Genomic DNA, 23,245 nt, shown 5'->3' with positions numbered 1-23,245 from the left:
AATGCACCTGAGCTCAATTTGGAATGTCCTGGTTGATGATGGTTTGGGTTGAATACTTATTGATGCAAGACGTTTCAGCTTTTCGTTTTTAATGAATTTGCAAAAGTTTCTAAAAATATGTTTTCACTTTTTATTATGGGGTATTTTGTGTAGATCGGTGACAAAAAAAATTGAAATTTAATCCATTTTAAATTCAGGCTGTAACAAAATGTGCCAAAAGTTGGGCTGCATGAATACTTTCTGAAGGCACCGTATACAGTACTGCGCAAAAGTTTGGGTTGTTGTTTTTAAGAAAATTATTTATTGATTTTCATGATCTAAATTTCCCAGTGGTGCTGCTACACACACACACACACACACACACACACACACACACACACACACACACACACACACACACACACACACACACACACACCCACACACACACACACACACACACACACACACACACACACACACACACACACACACACACACACACACACACGGACATTGACAAAATACGTGATACGAGACAAATGCAGCCACTGAGCTTCAGGTAAGTGTTGTCACTCCACGGGGTACTCTGAGTACCAGCGCAGTCACGACAATGACGCTGCCTTTCTCACCACACTCAGTGGGGCATATTCGAAGGAGGAATTTCCTCTTCCCCTTGGATGCCAAGTTATGAGGATTGTCCGTGCTCTTAACCTTTTAAATACTGAACGTCAAGCAAGGAAGCAGCACTTACTATTTTCAAAGTCTTTGGTATGACTCAGCAGGGGTTTGAACCACCGACCCACCCTCCCTTCCTCCCCTTCCCTTCACCCTCCCAGACTTGGAGCAGATGCTCCAACCAATACACCGAGTCTGGTTTCTTGTGGTGTTACTCCCCTTTAAACATTAATGGAAAGTGAGAAGTATGCAACATAGGTACAAAAAATGAGAGTACCATATTTTCCAGTGTATAAACCGCACTTTTTTATCGGTAAAAAAGGTAACATTTGGGCTTGCAGTTAATTTACGGGTCGAGAAAAATAATCAGTCTTAAAAAGGATCAATGCTGAATTTCAATTACATTCCAAATGAATACTATTGTTTTTAGCAGTCGGAACTGCTGTTAAGCTCAATTCCACCATTTAAATTTTGAAAATCGGTTCAGGTGAAGAGTTTGTGTTACGTTTTATTAACCGTTTGCGGAAATGAAATAAAGCCACGCTCGGAAACATACGGAGACACCCGGAGTGTAGGTGCATGACGTATATAGAGCCTCATGGCTTTGACAATGCCATTGAACACAAAAGAAGAAGAAGAACACCTGGGTTCACATCAAAATAAATTATTCACAATGGAGTCTAATAACTGAGCACCCACCTCAAATATGTGACGATGAACACTACTGGTCATGAGAAGGACTGATTCACTGTCATGCTCGCCTGCACCGCAGACGGTGGCAAGCTTCCCACGTATTTTGTGTTGAAGGGGAAGACAATGCCCAAAGGCAAGTTTCAAGCAGGCGTCATTGTTCGTGCGCAGCAGAAGGGGTGGATAGATGAGGGACTGGGTGCACACGGTCTTGAGTAGTAGGCCGGATGGCAGTCACTCCCGACGAGAGACTGCCATCCGGCCTACATGTTTGTCCTGGATGCATTCGGTTGTCACAAGACCGACAACACCAAAGCGCTGCGCCGTCGGACCAACACCGATCTCGTCGTCATCCCAGGCGGGATGACATCGCTCCTGCAGCCCCTTGATGTGTCCATCAACAAGCTGTTCAAGGATGGGCTACATCGCCGCTGGTCTGACTCGATAATGAGTGCGGAGAAGACCCTACACCAAGAGCGGGAGGATGAGAAAGGTCGACCTTCCGATGAATTGTAGCTGGATCGTCAAAGTGTGGGATGGAGATACCGTCGGACATCATCAAGCGCTCATTTCTGAAATTCTGCATCTCAAACAACATGGATGGCATGGAGGATGACAGCGTTTGAGAGGAGGTGGCTGCAAATGATGGTGACAGCGACGGGAACTTGCTCTACCCTGATTTGGACAAGGAGTTACGTGCCATCTTCCACGAGGAAATCATTGACGTGGATTTCCTCGGGTTCAGCTGAAAAGCTTCATTAAACCCAAACGGTCCTTTTCAGAGGCACAAATCCACAAAAAAAAAGTATGATGCAGGTATGAATCCCTTTTCTTCCTTTTTCTGGTCACAAAAAAAATCCTCTATCATATTAAAAAATAGGAAATAAAAATAAAAACTTCTCGGTACCCTCTCCTGTCTCTCTTCAACTTCTTGAAAATGAGAATACGACTGTTAGACAAACTTAAGCGAACACGGGAGTCGGCATGTTGACACCTCCGTCACTTTGTTCCGTACAAAGTTAATGTACAAACTTATTTTGATCTCGATCAGAAAATAAAATGATCAATATATTAATTTCCTTTGAGGGTGAAAAACATGGGTGCAGTAAATACACCGGAAAAGATGGTAATTAACCTTATAGCACCTGGGCAGGCAGGTCATGTGATCAATTATTCATTTAAAGGAGGAACGGAAATAGGTCCCAAAAAGTGATAGCGCCCATTTGTGGTAAGATTATTTTAATTGGTCGCAATACCGAAAATTATACCAATCATATAACTTAGTGGAAGTGTTTTTTTTTTCTTCTTCAAAGTTCTCAGAAATAATTAAATTATTACCTCCACCAGCGAAGGTGAAGGAGGTTATGTTTTCACCCCTTTCTGTCTGTTTGTCCGTTTGTCTGTGTGCAGGATATCTCAGAAAGTTGTGGACGGATCTGGATGAAATTTTGTGGACAGGTTGGGTGTGTGACATGGACGAACTGATTAGATTTTGCTGAAGATCCGGATCCGAATCTGACGAGAGAATTTTTTCAGTGATTCTTCACTATTGAGAAATTGGGCCAAGAATGATGTGTAGCACGATGTTTCAAAAAGTTGTGCACGGATTCGGATGAAACTTTGTGGACATGTTGGGTGTGTGACAAGGAAGAAATGATTCGATTTTGGTGAAGATCTTTTTAACCTCTAACCAATTACCCCACACTATGCCTGAGAGGGAAGATATTTGTTTGTGCGTTTACAGTGGCGCGAGAGTAAACATGTATCCCAAGTCCTACTTCCTCTTCCTCCCATCTGTATGGATGGGTTCTTTGCTATTTATAATAAAATAAATCACAAAATGAACAAAAAGAAGGCTTTGCGAATGTATTACTTGAGCTCAATTCGTTTGGTGGGCGTAGTTGGTGCATTGTTTTTTTTTCCAGAAACCTGGAGAACTCGACTTTCAGGGTTGAGCATTATTTTGGAAGGGTGTGGCAATGAAATTCTTTTGTCTTTTGTTCATTCTTCATTTGTGAAGGTCTGACCCGAACCCTGCAGCAAGGTGCTCCTTTCCTGTTGCAGGATTTTATTTTATTTTATTTTCAGTAGAAGGGCTGTTGTTTGCTTTACTGGCTTGCCTAGTCAATGTGCACATCTTCATCCAAGCATGGATGTGGAAAAGATGGTTACTTTCACTCAATGAATCCATCGATTTCTGAGAAAGTGCTTTTTTTATTTTATTTTATTTTTTTTTTAAATTCAACTCTCAAAGCACTTTAAAAAGAAAGAAGAGGTAAGGGAAGTTGTAATTGAGGAAAAAGCAACTGAAAGGTGAAAGATTAAAAAAACCCAAAATGATTAGGCTGGGTTAATTGTAAAATGCAGCCGAGCTCCACAATTGAGAGAGATATCGGAAGAACGTTTCATTGTCAAAAGTGTCCATCCTCGTGCAAGGAACTTCCAGGAGATTCTCGTCGTTCGACCCCAGCCTTTTGCAGTGGTGTCAAGTGTGATTTGGTCAGAAATGTAGGCATAAACCGATTTGTCGTTGGCTTCAGAGGTTATCAGCGTTATTTTGACATTAAAAGAATCGATGTTTAGAATGTAAAAAGTGATTGGAGCACAATTTAAAAGTTGATTTTACTACTCTAACATAAGGATCTTCTGGAATCTTGAGGTTGTTTTTTTTTTTTCCCCCACCTTATGGTGACATTTTTTCTTTGCGTGCAGCATTTGGTGGGGAGCGATGGAAGACCAACGTGATTCTTACAGCCTTTCTCTGCCAAAGGTGAGGAAGTTGTAGACAGAGTAATGCTTGACATTGTTAAAGGTCGTGTTCATCTGCATTGGTCGACAATTTTAAACTTACGTCTTATCAACTGAAAGTTGACGAAGGTAAGCTAATCACTGCAGGAAGCAAAGTGAAGCTGCTGTTTTGGGTATTAGCCCTTCGTCGAAGCAAAAGAGGGATGTGAGTATGGTGAGGGGTTTATCTGTACCGTATATTGTTTGAAGGGGCTGAATTAACAATCAAGAGTGAAGGATCATAAGGGGGAGCAGGGGTGAGGAGATCCGTAGTTTGATTGTATGAAGAAGAGTATGGTCCATGTGTCCGTGTAGGATGTAGGTCAACAGGGAAAACTGACGGAAAATGTCAGAGTAAGTCTTCTTGCAAAACGTGCACTGAGGAGGCAATGAGTGTTTGCTTGAAATCAGATAGAGTAAGGTTTATGTGTAATAAAAACCTCCGATTAAAAACAAGGCAATGCCAGGTAGAGGACTTGGCCATTTTACAAAGGCATGGAAACGGCATTACAAAATGTGCTTTACAAGCAGTAAGGACACTTTCAAAGTGCCATGGACAGGCAGGGCAGTTCTGCAGTGGGCTCGCAAAGGATGGATGGGTGGCTTTGTGTCCTGCTGAGAGGTCCTGGATGGGCGGTGTAGGAAGTTTGGAAGGATGGTGTGGGAAAGCGCCCCCTCCACCCCCCCCCCCATCCAGTGGAGTGGCCAATAGCGACAAGCTGTGGGTGGTCCAAACTCTGTTCTGGAGCGCCACCCCCGTCCTGGGAAAGGGGCAAAGGGGACCAGCCATAGGCGATCCCAGGATGCAATAAAAAGTGTTGCGCAGATGCATGCGCTCTCTCTTCTGTCACTGGCCATGCAGGACTGTGAGGAGAGTTGGGAGGACATCACCCTGCATCACTTTTACACCCTGAGCTGCACTACAGCCACAACCATCGTTGCTCCTCCTTCATGCTTTTTGCCTGCCTCAAGCCCTCATCTATCCCATTGTTTTGTGTGAAAGTCTGGTAATCTGTGTCTTTCGGGGATTTGGCTTTATTTCTCTTCTGCACACAGTAAACCCTTTAAATACGGTAGGTTCAAATATTAATATCTCACCATTAATAATGGAATGATGCCGAAGTGTAAAATGATAGACAAAAGCGATTCTTTTTATTTTATTTATTTGCTGGGTCACAAAATTGCGGAACGATTTGTAAAAGAAACATATTGACAGTTTACAAAGGAAATTGAATTGCTTTTACATTTTATCAGCTTCATCGCAGCAGGAGATTTCATCGTAAAGCCGATTTATACACTTCATGGCCAAAAGTATGTGGACACCTGCTCGTCCAACATCTCATTCCAAAATCATGGGAATTAATATGGAGTTGGTCCCCCCCTTTGCTGCGATAACAGCCTCCATTCTTCTGGGAAGGCTTTCCACGAGATGTTGGAACATTGCTGCGGGGATTTGCATCCATTCAGCCACAAGAGCAAATTAGTGAAGTTCAGCGTACGCCAGCGTTTGGCGATTAGGTCTGGCTCACAGTCGGCGTTCCAATTCATCCCAAAGGTGTTCGATGGGGTTGAGGTCAGAGCTTTGTGCAGGCCAGTCAAGTTCTTCCACACTGATCTTGACAAATTTCTGTATGGACCTCGCTTTGTGCATGGGGGCTTTGTCACGCTGAAACAGGAAAGGGGCCTTCCCCAAACTGTTGCCACAAAGTTGGAAGCACAGAATCATCCAGAATGTCATTGTATGCTGTAGGGTTAAGATTTCCCTTCACTGGAACTAAGGGGCCGAGGCCAAACCATGAAAAACAACCCCAGAACATTATTCCTCCTCCACCAAGAAGTTGAGGCGTAAAACTGTACGTGTGCTAAGGGTGGACAAGGAGGCCTATATACGAGGACTCTGTGGGGGGGGGGGGGCGAGAGCATTACCTGTGGTCAAGTGATTCTCGTTCTGCTTACAGGGGAATTTGTGCATTGCGTTCCTCCAAGCTAGTCCCTCGGTGTACAACAGTTAGAGTGGAGGGTGGCGGGTTCTTGACAGAGGAGTCTGAAGTGAAGTCTGCACGGCTTGTTACTTTGTGTGGCTGTACCAGGCTGACCCACCAACTGTTGAGTTGGATGTCAGGGGGTGTTACTATTCCTATTGCTGACCCTCAAATCACTGTGATGCACCTTCATGTGTGGAAACACAGGCTGCAGTTAACTGGTTGAAATGGGAACCATGCTAAACTTTTCAAGGCTGGTGGAAATGCCGTACTCCTGTCGTTGCATACAGGCATCATCCCAACTGACGGGAAGAGGGGCCTTGTTGTCCCTCTCTGGAAATGGAAGGCTGATCACCAAGACTGCAACATTTACCGAGGGGTGACGCTGCTCTCAGTGCTGGGCAAGGTCTTTGCCCGGTTAATTATTGATAGGGTTCGCCACCATCTGCTTGAGCACCAGCGTCCAGAGCAGTCAGGCTTTACACCAAGGAGATCAATGATTGACGGTATCCTTGCTCTTCGGGTCCGATTCGATTCAGTGAATCGGGATGCCCTCTGGAGGATTCTTGGTCTTCGTGGGGTGCCACCAAAACTGATCGATCTGATGTCTGAACTCTACTCTGGTACTGAGAGTGCTGTGAGATGTGGTGGTACCATCTCTGACTTATTTCCAGTTGTTACTGGAGGTCGTCAGGGGTGTGTACTGGCCCCCACACTTTTGAGCGCTTGTATGGACTGGACTCTGGGGAGGATGTTGAAGTGGTCAAGCTGCAGTGCATCGTTTGAGAATGTCAAGATCTCTGACCTTGATTCTGCAGATTATGCAGTCATCGTTGTGGAGACTCAGGATATCCTTTTGGGGGCCCTCGAGGTGCTGAATGAGGAGTATGAGCCGTTGCGATTACAGGTTTGCTAGGTCAAAACGAAGATCCAGGCTTTCAATGACATATTGGATGCTGCTATCTTGTCTGTACCTGTTTGTGGTGAGGATGTTGAGGTCGCGCAGAGATTCACTTACCTTGGCAGTGATATTCATGTCTCTGCTGGCTGTGAGCCAGAGGTCAATAGATGTCTGGGGTGGGCCTGGGGAGTCATGGATACACTGGATCATGGGTGTGGTGCTGCCGGTACCTGTGCAGGATGATGAATGTCCGAATGTTCAGGTCCATGGTGCTTCCAGTCTTGCTCTATGGATGTGAGACTTTGACTCTGACTAGGGATCTGAGTCAGAGACTTAACTCCTTCGGTACCAGGTCTCTTCGGAGAATCCTTGGCTATCACTGGGCGGACTGTGTCCAACGAGCAGTTGCTGAGAGAGACTCAAATGAGATTTGTTACCTGTATAGTCCATGAGCGTCAGCTGCGGCTGGATGAACATGTGGCTCGTTGTCCTGACGCTGATCCTGCTCACCAGATTCTCCCAGCGAGGGAGTCTCATGAGTGGAGGAGGCCAATGGGCCGAGCACGTTCCTCGTGGTTGCAGCAGATTGATCGACATCTCAAGGAGATGGGGATGGGCCAGGCATCTGCTTGGGAGATGGCCAGACGGAGGCCCCTGGAGTACTGGCAGAAAGTGGACTCATTCGAAGTTGTAATCAGTTGCCAGTCGCCTGAGTAAAGTTTGGTATCAATTTCTGAGTTAAAAGCTTCTTCAAATATTTGTCCAAAGACATCATTAATGCGAAAGAGCAAAGTTAAAATAAACTTTTCTTTCACTCTATCATATGTTTGTTATTTGCTGAAGTTTTTAGACTTGTTTAAGTGCCAGCACTCAGCATAATGTGTGGCACTTTGTGTTGTAGAATTGAAGTGTGTGTGTGTGTGTGTGTGTGTGTGTGTGTGTGTGTGTGTGTGTGTGTGTGTGTGTGTGTGTGTGTGTGTGTGTGTGTGTGTGTGTGTGTGTGTGTGTGTGTGTGTGTGTGTGTGTGTGTGTGTGTGTGTGTGTGTGTGTGTGTGGTATTTTTTTCAGCCATTGTTGGAAATTTTCTGACAATTTGCACAATCAGTGGAGTTGGGTTGTGTGAGTGGCTCATGTAAATTCTGTTAAAATGTAAATTGATTTGTTTATTTAATAGTAATGTAAATTGTTGTTTCTTATTGTCTGTAGCCTCGTGTTCTCTGACTTCTTCATCATGAATTTGATCCTGTGGGGTGAAGGTTCTTCTGCCGCCATCCCCTTCAGCACACTCGTTGCTATCCTTGCCCTTTGGTTCGGAGTGTCAGTTCCACTGACCTTCCTCGGGGCCTTTGTCGGGTTTCGTAAGGAGGTCGGTGAATTGTTTTGAAGATTCTATTGCTGTGTGGATTATTTTCCAGAGATTGACATAGATCCCAGTGCACCATGAATACTGTGCATTTGTTGCTCATCAATTTCTCGGTCTACGGCCGAGTAAGTTGCACTGAACTTTACAAAGTTTGAATCAAATATTCCAATGGTGATTTCTCATGCATTAGACATGTAATGATACTTTGATAATGTCTGTGTGATTTATCACTCTGATATCGCCTGGTGTTGGCTTAATGGTAAGGCTGGTGAGCTTGGGATCCTCGAGTCTTGAGTTAAAATCCTTCTTTTCCCGTTGAATTAATACTCAGTGGGGTTGACTAAGCCTGTCATCCTTCCGAGGTTGGCAAAATGAGTACCGGTGTACTGATATGCGGCACAGCATCGGTGGCATAGTTGCTACGTGGCAGCCAAGCTGCTATATCCAAGAAGAAGAATCACCCTCATGTGATTGCTCTCCACTGTTTATGTAGTAGTTCACTAGCCAAGTAGTAAAGACTTTCTGCAAGGCATGGAATGGAGTGTGAATGATATACAAGTCTCTTGCTCCTGGGGACTCTTCTTTGGGATAAGGGACAAGGGACAATGGCTCTTCTTTGTGAGCCATTACTTTTCTATTCATTTGGCAGTCTGAGAGAAACGCCTAGCAATAGACGCTGAAAAGTGTAATCAGAGTATTCTTTGGTAATATGCAAATGGATTGAAATGTGACTTGAGATCAAAGACCTTGATTACCATGCTCAAAGTTTACTGGACCTTGAATTTGATGACTGGCCATTTAACTTTATGATAATCATTTTGTGGCATTCATCTTGAGGATAAAGGGGGTACTGTTTGCAAATGCCTGCAGGACTTTCCAACAACATGCTATTTTTGAGATCTTAACTTTCACATCATTTACAAATTTTATCCAATTGCGAGCAGGGGTGCCTATCAGGTCCCTCCTGTCGTCCCTTCTGCTCCCTCATCCCACCCCCTGTCTCCCTCCACCCACCACCTCCCTCCTCTCACCCACCACCTCCCTCCTCTCACCCACCACCTCCCTCCGGACTCAAACCCTACCCTTTCCCTCTTCAACCCTCCCCCCTCCCTCCCGGATTCCCACCCATTCTGCTCCCTCCGGATTCCTACACCTCCTCCCCATGCTTCCCCTGATTAGTGGAAGTTGGCTTTGGGGCTTCCCGCTCTCTGGGGACGTGTACAGTGCAAAAATGCAAGTTATCTCCACAGCCGACTTGTAATACCCTCTGCCAGCACCACTGGGTGGTGCTACACAATACACATTTACATGGAGAATTTTTATCAACCTTCGCTTCCGAAGCCCCGTGACAACAGATGAAACCGAGTAGCCCATGCTCATCACAGAACTTTGTTCATGTGCCAACTTTGGTGGCAGTTGGCCCAGTAGATTTGGCATGATTGGTGTTACACACAGACAGACAGAAAAATGACATATATTTATTAGATACTAGCAGGAGTACCCAGTATTTCCTGGTCTTTTTGTGGGGGCCTAAAATACTTCCTTACAACTATTAAGGAATGTGGTCGGGGATCATCTAATGTCATCTTTCACATACCGTCGTGGCCAAAAATATTGGCACCCTTGCACTTTTTTCAAATTACTAAGTTTTCTCTAAAAATAAGTTGAAATTGACAAAAGTATTTGGTCTCAATAATTCTTTATTTCACTGTTAATATTACAGAACCTTTGTTTTTGATTTAAAACTTAATATATCCTTTAAAATCAGAAAATACAAAGAAATGTCATTGACAAAATTATTTTGTATCACAGCCTTTGGACAAAATAACTGCAGTCAAGCGCTTCCAATAGCCATGAATGAGTTTCCCACTCCTCTCTACTGGCAGTTTGACCCACTCTTGTGCAAACTGCTCCAGTTCTCCCAAATTTGAAGGGTGCCTTCTCCCAACTGCTGTTTTCAGATCTCCCCACAGGTGTTCAATGGGATTTAGATCTGGACTCTTTGCTGGTCACTTCAGAACAGTTCAGTGTTTTGTCTTGAACCATTCCTGAGTGCTTTTTGAAGTGTGTTTGGGGTCATTGGCCTGCTGCAAGCAAGACCCATGACCTTCGGAGACCCAGTTTTCTGATCCTGTGTTGAACATGGCACCCAAAATGGCTTGGTAATCTCCTGATTTCATGATACCATGCACACATCCAAGGCACCCAGTGCCTTCGATGGAGACCCAGCTTTCTGACCCTGGGTTGAACATTGCGCCCAAAATGGCTGGGTAATCTCCTGATTTCATGATGCCATGCACACATTCAAGGCAGCACAGCAAATTCAAAACATCACTGAGCCTCCTCCATGTTTGACTGTAGGGAAGGTGTTCTTTTCTTTGAAGGCTTCATTTTGTTTTCTGGAAACGTAGAGATTATGTGCTTTTCCAAAAAGCTCTAATTCAGTCTCATCTGTCCACAGGACATTCTCCCAGAAGGATTTTGGCTTGTTCAGGTGTGTTTTGGCAAACTCCATTCGGGATTTCTTATGTGTGTCTCTCAGCAGTGGGGTCCTCCTGGGTCTCCTACCATAGAACCCCCTTTCATTGAGTGGGTGACGGATGGTGCGAGTTGAAACTGTCGTACCTTGTGTCTGAGGGTCAGCGTGAATCTGTTTGGTAGTTTATCGAGGTGCTTTCTCCACCATTCGAACAATCCTTCGCTGCAATCTTCGATCAAGTTTTCTCTTCCAGCCACGTCCAGGGAGGTTGGCTTACAGTGTCATGGGCCTTAAACTACCTGATAACATTGTGTACGGTAGACACAGGAACAGCAAGATCTCTGGAGATGGAGTTTTAGCCTTGAGATTGTCCATGCTTGGCGACAATGTTGTGTCTGACCTCCTCAGACAATTCTCTGGTTTTCTTTCTTTTCTCCATGCTCATTGTGGTACATACAGTGACACAAAACAGCAGAATGACTCCTTTTCTCGATTCAAACTGCTTAAATGAGTGATTTTTATACTGTCGGCACCTGCAACTCACCACAGGTATGTTCAATTCAAAAGTAAAGGAGAAACACCTGCTTGAAATCAAATTATTTCTAACAACTTCTAAAAGGTGCCAATGATATTTTCTGGGCCATTTTAGGATATTATGTGGAATAAGCTAAGATTTAGTGATTTTTTTCTTCTTTGTTTTGCTCCACTGCAAACCCAAGAAATGCACATGTGGATACCAAAATATTTTTTAATTTCAACAATTTTCTGGAAGAAATGGTGCATTATTTGAAAAAAGTTCAAGGGTGCCAATATTATGGGCCACGGCAGCAGCTACAAAGGCTTCGGCATGATAGAGTGATTTAAAAAAAAGAACTTGTTTTTTTCCCCCCTTCTAAATTTAATAGATTTTTTGCCTAAAACGCTCCTCAGGGCTCAAGTATATACCTCTGAAAGTTTAATGCAGATCCATTCAGCCATCTCTGACAAAAATGGTGACAGACAAACGGCCCTCTTATCGTATCGATTAACCGAGCTGAAGGACCAGTGTATGCCAGACACGTAAGCCCTGTTCTTCTCGAACAGGTCATACATATAACCTTGTTCTGTGATAGTTGCATTATTTAATCAGTTTAAAATTAAATTATCTTGTGTGCACACATATCTTTACAATTGAATTCCAGCCTCGGTTTCCCATCCACTTGTGGGCTAGCACGCACACACACACACACACACACACACACACACACACACACACACACACACACACACACACACACACACACACACACACACACACACACACACACACACACACACACACACACACACACCACTAGTAGGAGTTACTCTGCCCCCCCCCTCTCCTACCCTCCCTTCCACCAAAACACCCATTATCTGATATCCTCTCACGACCTGGAGTTGTTCCTTCGCCTCCCATATTTATGAGAATGTTCTTATTTATTTGCAGCCAATCGAATTTCCAGTTCGTACGAACCAGATTCCTCGTGAGATTCCCACCCAGACATTCTATACACGTCCAATCCCTGGTATAATAATGGGTGGAATCCTTCCCTTTGGCTGCATCTTCATCCAACTTTTCTTCATTCTGAACAGCATTTGGTGAGCTCTGCTGTAACCCTTGTGTATATTTTGTGCAGTTGACTTCCTTATTTTATTTTTACCTCCGCCACCGAAGGTGAAGGAGATTACGTTTTTAACCTTGTCTGTCTGTCTGTCTGTCTGTCTGTCTGTCTGTCTGTATGCTTGTGTGCAGGATATCTCTAAAAGTTCTGGACGGATCTGAATGAAATTTGGTGGGAAGGTTGGGTGTGTGACAAGGACAAACTGATTGGATTTTGGTGAAGATCCGGATCCAGATCCGTCTTCTGCAATTTTTTTTAGTGATTCTTCACCATTGAGAGATAGGGCCAAAAACGATATAGTTCTGTATCGCACAATATTTTAAGAAATGTATTGGGCCCGATATGTTCTCGTGGATCAGGAATTGCGGGGCGGAGGTATACACTCTACCGAGTGCACTTCAAGTTTTTGATGTTATTACTCTTTCATGATTCACGATTTCAGACAGACCTACTTTTTGAGATTTTCCATAACTTTGAAAGAAATTACACTGAAATGGAGGTATGGGCAAGTTATTAAGCCTCCCAGAGGCTTGGACCTGTTGTCGGGTTTGTTTTTACAACTGGTGCCCCCAATTTTTAATGGTACCACACAGAGCTTCTTAGACCCCCCCCGAGGGATACTAAACCACCGTTTTAGATTTTTTTTCTTCTTTTTTTTCTGCCAATGTTTGAGCTGTGTCTCGACCGGCTGGGACTGGGAAACTAGCCATCCCCGTGATGCTGTGGGAAGTGTAACTGTGCCTGTGTGGAGGTCATTTCTAGACATTGGTGATTATTTTATATTCTCTTTGTTTAAAATAAACCTTCAGGGAGAAAAATGCAGAACTTTTGGTATTTCTGTGGTTAAAAAAATTTAACTTGTTACGAATTCCTGAATAGGTGGTTGAACAACTGGCCGTTGAACTAGTGTTAACGTGATAAGTAAAAACTGCACCGGTGGAGGTCGATTCAGGAATTTGAAGTGCAACCATGGTGAGAAAACGTTCACATGAACATTTATTGCACTCTATCGGTAAATTACTGAAGGGGGCACTGAAATTATTAGTATTACTGATTGTCCTTGTGTGGGAGTGGGCAGGTCTGCGATATGATGACTCGGTCGGTAAAATGAAGCAGATTGCCGATGTAATGAGTAAACGACACAAACAAGCATTTCCTGCCTTTCCAGGTCCCACCAGATGTATTACATGTTTGGTTTCTTATTTTTGGTGTTCACCATCCTCGTCGTCACGTGTTCGGAGACGACTATTCTGTTGTGCTACTTCCACTTGTGTGCTGAGGTGAGGAGTGCATTTTGATGTGATCAGGATTTTCCATCCTGTGAACAAGCTTGGTTTGCTCTCTCTTGTTTTGAGTTCCTTTTGGTCATAGTTTATTTATTTTTTTTGTCCATGAAGTCTATGCTCATGGAAGAGTGAGGTGACAGAGGCAGTGGGACAACAAGGGGATGACTGAACACAAGAGAGAATAGGGAAGGAAATGTATCAATCTGCACGTACACTTTACAATTTAGATTTGTACATAGAAAGGTGGAGGGGAGAAGGTTCAGCTCTTTACGAATGCCCCAGTTGGTTTTGGGTGATAAAATCACGAGTAATCGGATAAAACTGTCCGATTTGGAAATTGTTTTGCCAAGGCAGCTCATTGACACAATGATTTCTCCAGTCTACTGGGGATGTGTGGATCGTGCAACCTTTATGAATGACGGAACACACCATCAACATATTTTTGGTGCGGCGTCAGGCTCTCTGTGGTGGCTAACTTCATAATGAAGGAATCAGAGTGCAAGATTCTTCTGACTTTGATTGGCTGCTGCGTTTTTGGAACAGACACGTTCGTCATTGTCCATTGGGTCAGGTCTTTCCCAGCGTAAAATTAACAAAGGAATTGAGAAAAGAAAAATCGTTCTTCTTGGATGTGGAGGTTCACCCAGAACCAGATGGCTCATTGAGGACGTCTGTACAGGAAAAACGACGCAGACCAATATATTGATTTTAATTTGTGCAATCCCAGTTGCCAAAAGCCTCGTGTTGCTTTGCAGACTAACATTCCTGATTGGAAAGAAAAAAAAAATCCTAAAATTTTGCAAGAAAATGGATACGAGAGAGGACCTGGCACAAAAACAAACAAATAAATAAATCTCCAAAAGTGGCGGAATGCAAAATGGACATAATTTGGTGTCGGGGACTTCCATATTACCCAGACCTCTCAGAAAATGTCAAACTAATGTGTGGTGCCCAGATCTGTGTGGAATAGAAACCTCTGCACACCATTCATTCGTCGCTCCATGACCAAATGAAAAGTTGAGATGTTAAACGATGACATCTGTGGAGTGATAATTTTGCGGCACTCACAGCACCATAAATTAACAACTTTCATTGTTCACGTTGTTTCCGCACTTCCTTCCACCATAAAACCATATTTTGTGCTTAAGTTTGTGTATGCACACGTACGGGCATAAACGCCGGATCCAAGTCGATATGAAACAACACGTCGTTTTAATATTACTTCCATTAACCAAGAGTAATCCACGTGATAATGTTGTCAGGATTACAGGTGGTGGTGGAGGGCGTTCATGACTAGCTCATTCACAGCGGTCTACCTTTTCTGTTATGCTGTTCATTACTTCATGTCCAAGCTACTCATCACAGGCTTAGCGAGCACGATTCTCTACTTTGGCTACACACTCATCATGGTTTTGATCTTCTTCCTCTTTACCGGTACGTACTTCATGCTTGGCCACGTGTCTCGGTCACGAGAAATGTGTCGGATTTTATTACAATTTTTTGTTGTTGTTGCCAGAGTTGAACCCACCTCCCTCCCCCAAATCGAATTTATTGCACTTTGTTGTCACTTTACCCATCTCTCCCCCCCCCCTCCCACGGCCACCCTACAATCGTATTTTGCTTCAGGAACCATCGGATTCTTTGCCTGCTTCTGGTTTGTGAGGAAGATTTATGCTGTCGTCAAAGTTGATTGACCGTTGCAAGACAATGTGATGAAGGACACAAACGACAAAATAAAACAAAAAGCAATCAAGCTGTTTATAAAACCAAATTGGATGTGAACTTTATTTTGTATGGATTCCAGGTTGTTATATAATTGGTTTTTCCTTCCCACCCCATGGTTGAGCCATTTTATCACGTACGCCCCGTAAACGGACAGCCAACTTCAGATTTATGGAGAAAATATGAATATTTATATATGATCTTTGCCACACTCAAATTTGTGTTTTGATTTTGATATTTTTTTTTTTTGGAAACATCGGTTCCTTCATCGATAGATATGCATTGAGGAATGCGATACGTTTCTCGCACTGTCGGCACGGCTGACTGCCTTTTGCGATCACAGAGCCCTAGGCATACATTTAGTGTCGATTTAATATATTTTTGTTTTTCGATTATCTATTTTATCTTTTTTTTTCTTTTGGTAAAAGGGGTGGATTGCCGAAAGCGTTTGGCTGCGCCTTCTCGATTGTGTGAAAAGCTGCCTTAAGTAGTCACCTTCCTTGCGGGGGGGGGGGGGGGGGAGGAGGAAAGAAAAAAAAAAAAAAGACCTTTTGATGCAGGCACCACGTATCATTGGTAACGTCAGAGTGTCGCCGCGGGAATTTGGACACTCAGTTCTTTTTTGGTTCAACATTTTGCCGAAACCACATCAATTTTCAGGTGGTGAAGCTACAACACGAAGTCAAACCTTTTACAAGCCTGCGTAAATTTCTAACCTTCGCGTAATTCACATCGTGCCTGACCCAAGGTTGAAAAGAAATTATTCTAATTGTGCTGAATGATGAAGCTATCTCGTAACCATGTGATTGCCATTTGGGTACACGTATGCTGAGACGGCCCAGGATTCAAATGGTTCGTACGACCTGCAGTCGAGCACGTGCCATCAAAAGCATGAATTGCATCACAAGAACCGTGATGGAATTTAAATAGCTCATGGTGTCATTGTGTGGTTGTTGTTCGTGTGTTGCGGTTGCTGTCCAAGCGATTTTTCAGGATGATCTGCAAGCAGGCCGAATCGGCACAGCAGGTGATGACGTCGTAGCGGAAATCTTCATGAAAGGTTTGCAAATGCAAGTGTTAACATTTTGTTGTTTGTAATGTGGATTGGATTACCGTTTGGACCTTACAGAACCTTTACCCTTGTGGTCAGTACTTTCAGCAAGATGTATTTAGATTCCAGTCCCAAATCTTTCACTTCTTCTCCTCCAGATGAATTTCTGACATCTTGTGCGTCCTTTTTGTCCTCTCTGCTTTGAATGCTCTTGATTTCGGATCTGAACGGCTCATGAGCGTTCAGTATACATAAAATGAGCGTCTTTTGGTAATTTCCAAACCCATTTGAGTGTACTTTGCTTCGTAATGGATCAGGTTTGGGATGGTGGGGTGAGGAGGAGGAGGAGGAGGAGGAGGAGGATGAGGGTGGAGAGGAGGAGGACGAGGTGGGAGGGGAGGGTAAAATGCCGAATCGTTTATGTTTATCATCTTTAGGGGTGGCATGTTGTAACCTTGTTTTTTATTGGTTTCCAAAATCGCTTTTTGTCCTTTATCTCTGTAGAAGTGATCTTATTGGGGGTTTTTTTTTCTGGGGAGGGGATGGGGTTGGGGTGGCATGGTGCGTTGCTGAGTTGTGAATTTATAATCCGTGTTTGTTTGTTAACCAAGCAGCATCATTTGGCCATAGTTGCAGTTGTATCATTGAAGAACTAAACATTGTTTTTACTGACTTGTTGAACAAACGACGTCTTCGGCACGAGACCTTTAGTAATCATCCAGCATGCTCACCATATTCTGTTTTGTTTGACTTTTCTTTGTTGTACTTTCATTAAAAACTGCTTTGTTTTATTTTTATTTTTATTTAGGCTCAGTCTTAGTAACTGTATGTCGGATTTATGCGGGTGGGGGATGTGAACGAAGGAGGCATTATATGTGTCCCTCTTGCTTTTCAAGAAAATTCATACATTGCTTTTTTTATTTTGATGTGTAACTTTCATTTGCCGAATATTTGAAATTCACCTTTGCCGTTACTTTGTGTTCACAATGGGCTCAATAAATAATACAAATGAATGCGAGGTATATTTATCCATGATTTTCTTTGTAATCCATCTCTGAGTTGTGTAAATTTGGGTGGGATTATGAAAGGGGAGGACAGAGGAGCAAGCTTGTGTGTTTTTATTTTTATTATTATTATTTTTTTTTCGGGCACAATTGGCTCGCTTCAACACGATACTCCAGCCAACATTCCTGTCATCGCGATCTTGCACCTAAATTGTCGTACAAAAACTTGGGCTTCAGCTTGGATGATCGTGTAATCATAGAAGTGGACCATAGGCTTTATCAGCAGGGTAACATCCTCAGTTGAGAGTGAATAGCAAGTTGCCTGCACCCGCATGGGATTTTAAACGGTGTAGGGATGGAGTCGGCAAAAATGCAAATGGTGTCTTCTGTCATTGAGCCGGCAAGCTGGCAGAAACGATTCACATTTATTGCTACATCCGATGCGATTTAAATGCTCGAATGGTGGCGAGGTGCTCCATTTGAAACTTGGTTTGATTATTTGAAGCTTTTTGATGCCGAGGGTCCGTAATAAAAAGTTGGATGAGGGTCAAAGCTCGTGACCAATTGCAAATCAAAAGGAGGATTATGTTGGGCTGAGGCTTACCGTGCAGGTCACCGAGAAGGGTGCACTGTTTTTGTTACCGTTTACTAATCAGCTCTGTCACCGAAGGTGTAAGGAGGTAATGTTTTCACCCATCTGTCTGTGTCTGTGTGTAGGATATCTTAAAAAGTTGTGGACAGATTCGGATGATATTTGGTGGGCAGGTTGGGTATGTGACAGACGGACTGATTAGATTTTGGTGAAGATCTGGATCCGGATCCAGTTACTAGAATATTTTCAGTGATTCTTCACCATTGAAAGATGGGGCTAAAAACGATATACACCTGGACCCCGACATTCGCGGGTTCTGCGTATTCGCGGTTGATGACTTGCGACATGCTCCTACATTTACGGGAAATTTCCCCACGTATTCTCGGTGCTTTTATTTCTATTTTTTTCCACGAGCCGCGAGCATAACACTTCGAAAACATATCTTCCACGAGCCACGCACAAAGCAGCAGGATGTACGTACAATACAATACAATACGGTATGTCCACAAAAAAACAAATTTTCCACGAGCCACAAACATGCCTGCTTCCCTGTACATGCATTGTAGTTTCACTGAATAAACAATATTCTCGCGGGACGTCTCACTTGACCTGCCTCTACTGCCTCACACGACGACTCAACGGCACTTTCATTTGGGTCGTTTCAAGATGAGCCATTCCATGACTTTTAATTTTTCTTTTTCATCATCATCATTTTGCAAAGTTACGTGTGCTGCGTTTGTTTAATGAAAAATTGAAACGCTACATCAGGATGTTTTTTTTTTTTCCTTTTTTCGTCTATTTCTATGGTACGGTATGGTTAGGGGACTTTAAAGTGCATTCTTCAGTAAATTGGAAACGGTACCTGGCGTTGTCATTTTGTTTGTTTTTAAGCATCTTTAATGAAACTGTAATTGTGCATTTGTGGTCAAAAACATTTTAAAGTTAAAAAAATAAATAAATGAAAACTTCCCCTAAGAACCAGGAACCACTGTGAACCGACAATGCTTATCCCCCTTGTCTCCATTGTAACAATGACAAATCACTCGCGGATTTTCGTCTATTTCCACAGCATTTTTGTGATTTTTTTTTCCCACATTTGTGGATTTTTCAAATCCCTGGAACCTATCCCCCCATTTCCCATTGAAACAATGCCCCCACATTCACGGTTTTAGCATTCGTGGGGTTTTCCCGGAACGTATCCCCCACGAATGTCGGGGTCCTGGTGTGTAGCACGATATCTCAAAAATTTGTGGACGGATTCATATGAAACTTGGTGGATAGGTTGGGTGTGTGACACGGACGAATTGATTCGATTTTGGTGAAGATCTGAATCTGGATACGAGAATTATTTAATTAATCAAGTAATTCTTCACCATTGAGAGATGGGGCTAAAAACGCTATATAGCATGATATTTCAAAAATTTATTGTGCCTGATGTGTTCTGTCGGTTCAGGTATTGTGTGGCGGAGCTATGCGCTCTACCGACTGCCCTTCCAGTTTATTTTTTGACCAGCAGCACCCAGGGTAAAAGCACCATTTAGGAAGGAATAGACCACTTGTTGCTACATTCTTGTCTGCGTTGATAGGTGATGCAGAAAGCCACCAGCACAGTGTTCATCCCCAAATAAAAGAACGCTAAAAGATAGTTTGCATGTGAGTAAAAGTTGTCGATTTACCATCAATCTGTATCAATGTCTGTATAAATCATTCTAATGGAATCAATCATTCACTTGGTTATTGTCCTCAATATGCATTGAAGCGATGCTGCTGCAGTCATCAAACGATTCACTCAAAGCCATTTCCGACCGAGATTCCGTTGTACTTATGGGTGTTGAAAGTGGGGAGTTCCTGGGTAGGGTGAAAAGTACTTTATTTCATCAAACTTGTCAGCAAACAGATTTCGTTTCTGACCGTAGGATTTAGAAACGGTACCAATTTAAGAACTAAAACAAAATTGGGTGGCGGTTTAATCATTACCAAAGACTATCAATTCCGTGTCAGGTACCTTTCCTCGGTTTGGCACAACTTATGGCTTATAGCCCAGGACACTGCTTCGGCAGCCCTGATGCTCTGTACAGAGTATGGTCCCAATGCATGGATGGATTGGCACACCTGCATCCCAACTGCTAGTCATGGAAATCATCATCAGGATAATGACTCACAGGCCAAATACTTTTCTTCACTGTAGACTAGTTTGGAAGCCTTTGGATCTGCTGTCTGCCCATTCTTATTCGTCCCCTTCCATTTTAACCACCCGCTCTCTTTCTGCTCCAGGTAAAAGGACGTGTGCAATTGACACTTCCGCTGTGAGGACGAGGCTGCATAATGCTTGCCACCATTATAGTACACAGTGAGTTGTTTACAATGAAGAAGCATTTGTGAGCTGGAACGATTTCGAAGTGAAAATGCCGTGCTTTTGTGCCATCTTCGGGTGCTCTAATCATGCTAAGAGAGACGAGAATAGATTGTTTTATCATGTCCTGGGAATTGTAATGAATTGAGGAATTGTCAAGAAAATGGCGGGCAAAGTGGCTCAATAGACGTCTGGGTCGGGCCTGGGGAGTCATGGATTCACTGGATCATGGGGTGTGGCGCTGCCGGTACCTGTGCGGGAGGACGAAAGTCCGAGTCTTCAGGTCTTTGGTGCTTCCAATCTTGCTCTGTGGATGTGAGACTTGGAATCTGACCAGGGATCTGAGACAGAGACTGAATTCCTTTGGTACCAAGTCTCTTTGGAGAATCCTTGGCTATCACTGGTCAGACTTTGTGTCCAACGAGCGGTTGCTGAGAGAAACTCAAATGAGATTTGTTACCTGCATAGTCCGTGAGCGTCAGTTGCGGCTGTATGGACATGTGGCTCGTTTTCCTGATGCTGATCCTGCTTACCAGATTCTCTCAGCGAGGGAGTCTCATGAGCGGAGGAGGCCAGTGGGCCGACCACGTGCCTCGTGGTTGCAGCAGATTGACCATCTCAAAGAGATGGGGATGGGCCTGGCATCTGCCTGGGGGATGGCCAGACGGAGGCCCCTGGAGTACCGGCGGAAAGTGGACGCAGCGACGCGCTGTTCTGGCACATGCTTCCATACCTGACCTGAAAGTGGCTCAACATTTCAGGTGCTGACCTCATTGACAACGGCACGAAGGAAATTTGTGTGGAGTGACCATTTCATCAGTGTTATGGATTTCCAGGTGCTACATTCAGTGTGACTCGATGTATTTTGGTGTTTATCTGCACTTTGCTACGAGAGAAACATCCATTTGTTTTGAAAGCGAGTGTGCAGGTTACTCATTACTACATGGACCATAGTCTGTGCAACAATTCATCTGATTTCATTTCCTCTTTTTTTCCCCCGTTAATTTGTACCGATTCATTTTATGTTCTGGTCAAGATATATCAGAAAGCAGTCATGATTCGAGTCAGAAACAACTGGAATGGCACTCAGTAGAGTGCAAACCTCTGCCAGGCTGAACAAGTTACGTTTGTATCCCACTCTTCGGCCGGATCTACATCCGGACCTGAACCAAAATCTAATCCGCTTGTTCCCGTCATTGAAGAAACTCATTCACCAAGTTTCGTCTGAACCCATCTACAACCTTTTGAGATATCGTGTTATGTTTATATATGATCACAGTGACTTCCTCCACCCATCCACTTATAAAGTAGTCGTAGGACTCCATAGATGTGAAAACTTTCATCTGTTGCTTTGTCACGGAGCTTGTTGTCAGAAGCAGATAGTTCACGATATCTGGATACTCAATCCTGGGCCACAACTTCACATTGTCTTCCAGCTCTGGTTTCTTCAAGTAATACGGATCAATACCAGAGATCTTTTCTTACAGTATCTGTGTTTTGCATCCTGGGGTAAGTCATCAAAGTACTTGGAAAATTAATTGTGTCTGAGGGTGGCTTTGCCATCACATTTATTTGTCTCCTGTCATGGCTGATGGGCTTCGTATCTCGGAGTGACGTGACGTCATTGCCAACTATCTGTAAACCCTCCTTGTCAACCTTTCAAAGTCGAGGTTTCTTTGTCCCTCTATGGACTCACCTTCCTATGCCTCAAGTCAAATCTCTCCTTCCACTGCTTCAAATTTGTTAGCATCTTAAATTTTTAGCTCGCCTGTTCGAAGAACAGAGCTATAGCGATACCCCCGGCATCAGCGTGAGCGTGAAAATGTTAAAGTTTTTGGTGCAAGTTATTTCCTTTCTAATGTTTTTATCTACCACACTATTTTTTACTGATTACAATATACAAATACATATATTGCTTTAAAATTATTTGCATCAGACTTCACTGCAATGCTTTATAAAAAATTATTATTAGACTAGTCTTTTAAAAACGATAAATGTATAAACAGGCGAGCATTGGGTGGCTTTGACACCAACTCTCTGGTTATTTCTACTCTTGCCAAAATCCACCTTTTCTACCAGGTCACATCTATATCCAGTGAATCTTGAGTTGCCCTTTTGTGTCAATCGAAAGACCCTCCGAATCATCTGTCAATTTGCTCTTCCATGGCTGTGACTTTTTACTCAGAAAAAGAAAAAAAAAATCCACATCCCTTTTCCGACAGCCTCTCGGTAGGGTACTAGGAAACGTACCTTCGGATCTTCAACCTCAATCTAAATGCACACTGGACAGCTGGCTTCGACCCCCTCCTCCGCTGCAAATGGGTGCTCTTTGACGTGAAACATCCTACTGCAGCTTTCATTGGATTCAAAATCACAAATTAACGATTGCACCAGGTAGTTGAGCTGGAGACACGTCTCACAATATGCTGTCTGCTGTCCTTGAGCTAGCCAACAGCAGTTTCATGGAAGTGCAGACTATCAATCTATAATTCCAGCAATGTGTGTGTGTGTGTGTGTGACCGCTGTTTCTCGACAACCACTGGTCAGATCTAATTGAAACTTGCCAGGTATATTGCTGGGGACCTGAGTATTTGCCTTTTCAAGGTTTGATATTAATTGGACAAGTGGTTCCCCAGTTATGGCCATGTATTTACCAAACCAATGACAGGACACGCTGCTGCGTAGGCGTGGCCGATGGGGAAGAGATCCTCAGCTGTGTTCCCCATTATGGGCTA

At 43.5% G+C, this 23,245-nt stretch overlaps 1 protein-coding gene across 1 annotated transcript in view; it reads left to right on the top strand.

The window, feature by feature from the left end:
* The window catches only part of TM9SF2 (transmembrane 9 superfamily member 2), a 71,034-nt gene extending 53,460 nt beyond the window's left edge, over positions 1-17,574 (top strand). Inside the window, exons 12-17 of the mRNA XM_085882843.1 lie at positions 4,060-4,117; positions 8,224-8,383; positions 12,328-12,479; positions 13,671-13,782; positions 15,051-15,222; positions 15,415-17,574. Coding sequence (XP_085738969.1) covers positions 4,060-4,117; positions 8,224-8,383; positions 12,328-12,479; positions 13,671-13,782; positions 15,051-15,222; positions 15,415-15,482 — 722 coding nt within the window. The 3' untranslated portion in view covers positions 15,483-17,574. The remainder of the gene's footprint in view (positions 1-4,059; positions 4,118-8,223; positions 8,384-12,327; positions 12,480-13,670; positions 13,783-15,050; positions 15,223-15,414) is intronic.
* Positions 17,575-23,245: the final 5,671 nt, after the last annotated feature.

This window comes from Eptatretus burgeri, chromosome 5 (assembly GCF_056783735.1).
Source record: "Eptatretus burgeri isolate ZD-2024b chromosome 5, Ebu_testis_v1, whole genome shotgun sequence".
Taxonomy (NCBI): Eukaryota; Metazoa; Chordata; class Myxini; order Myxiniformes; family Myxinidae; genus Eptatretus; species Eptatretus burgeri.
This window is presented reverse-complemented; position numbering and strand designations above follow the sequence as displayed.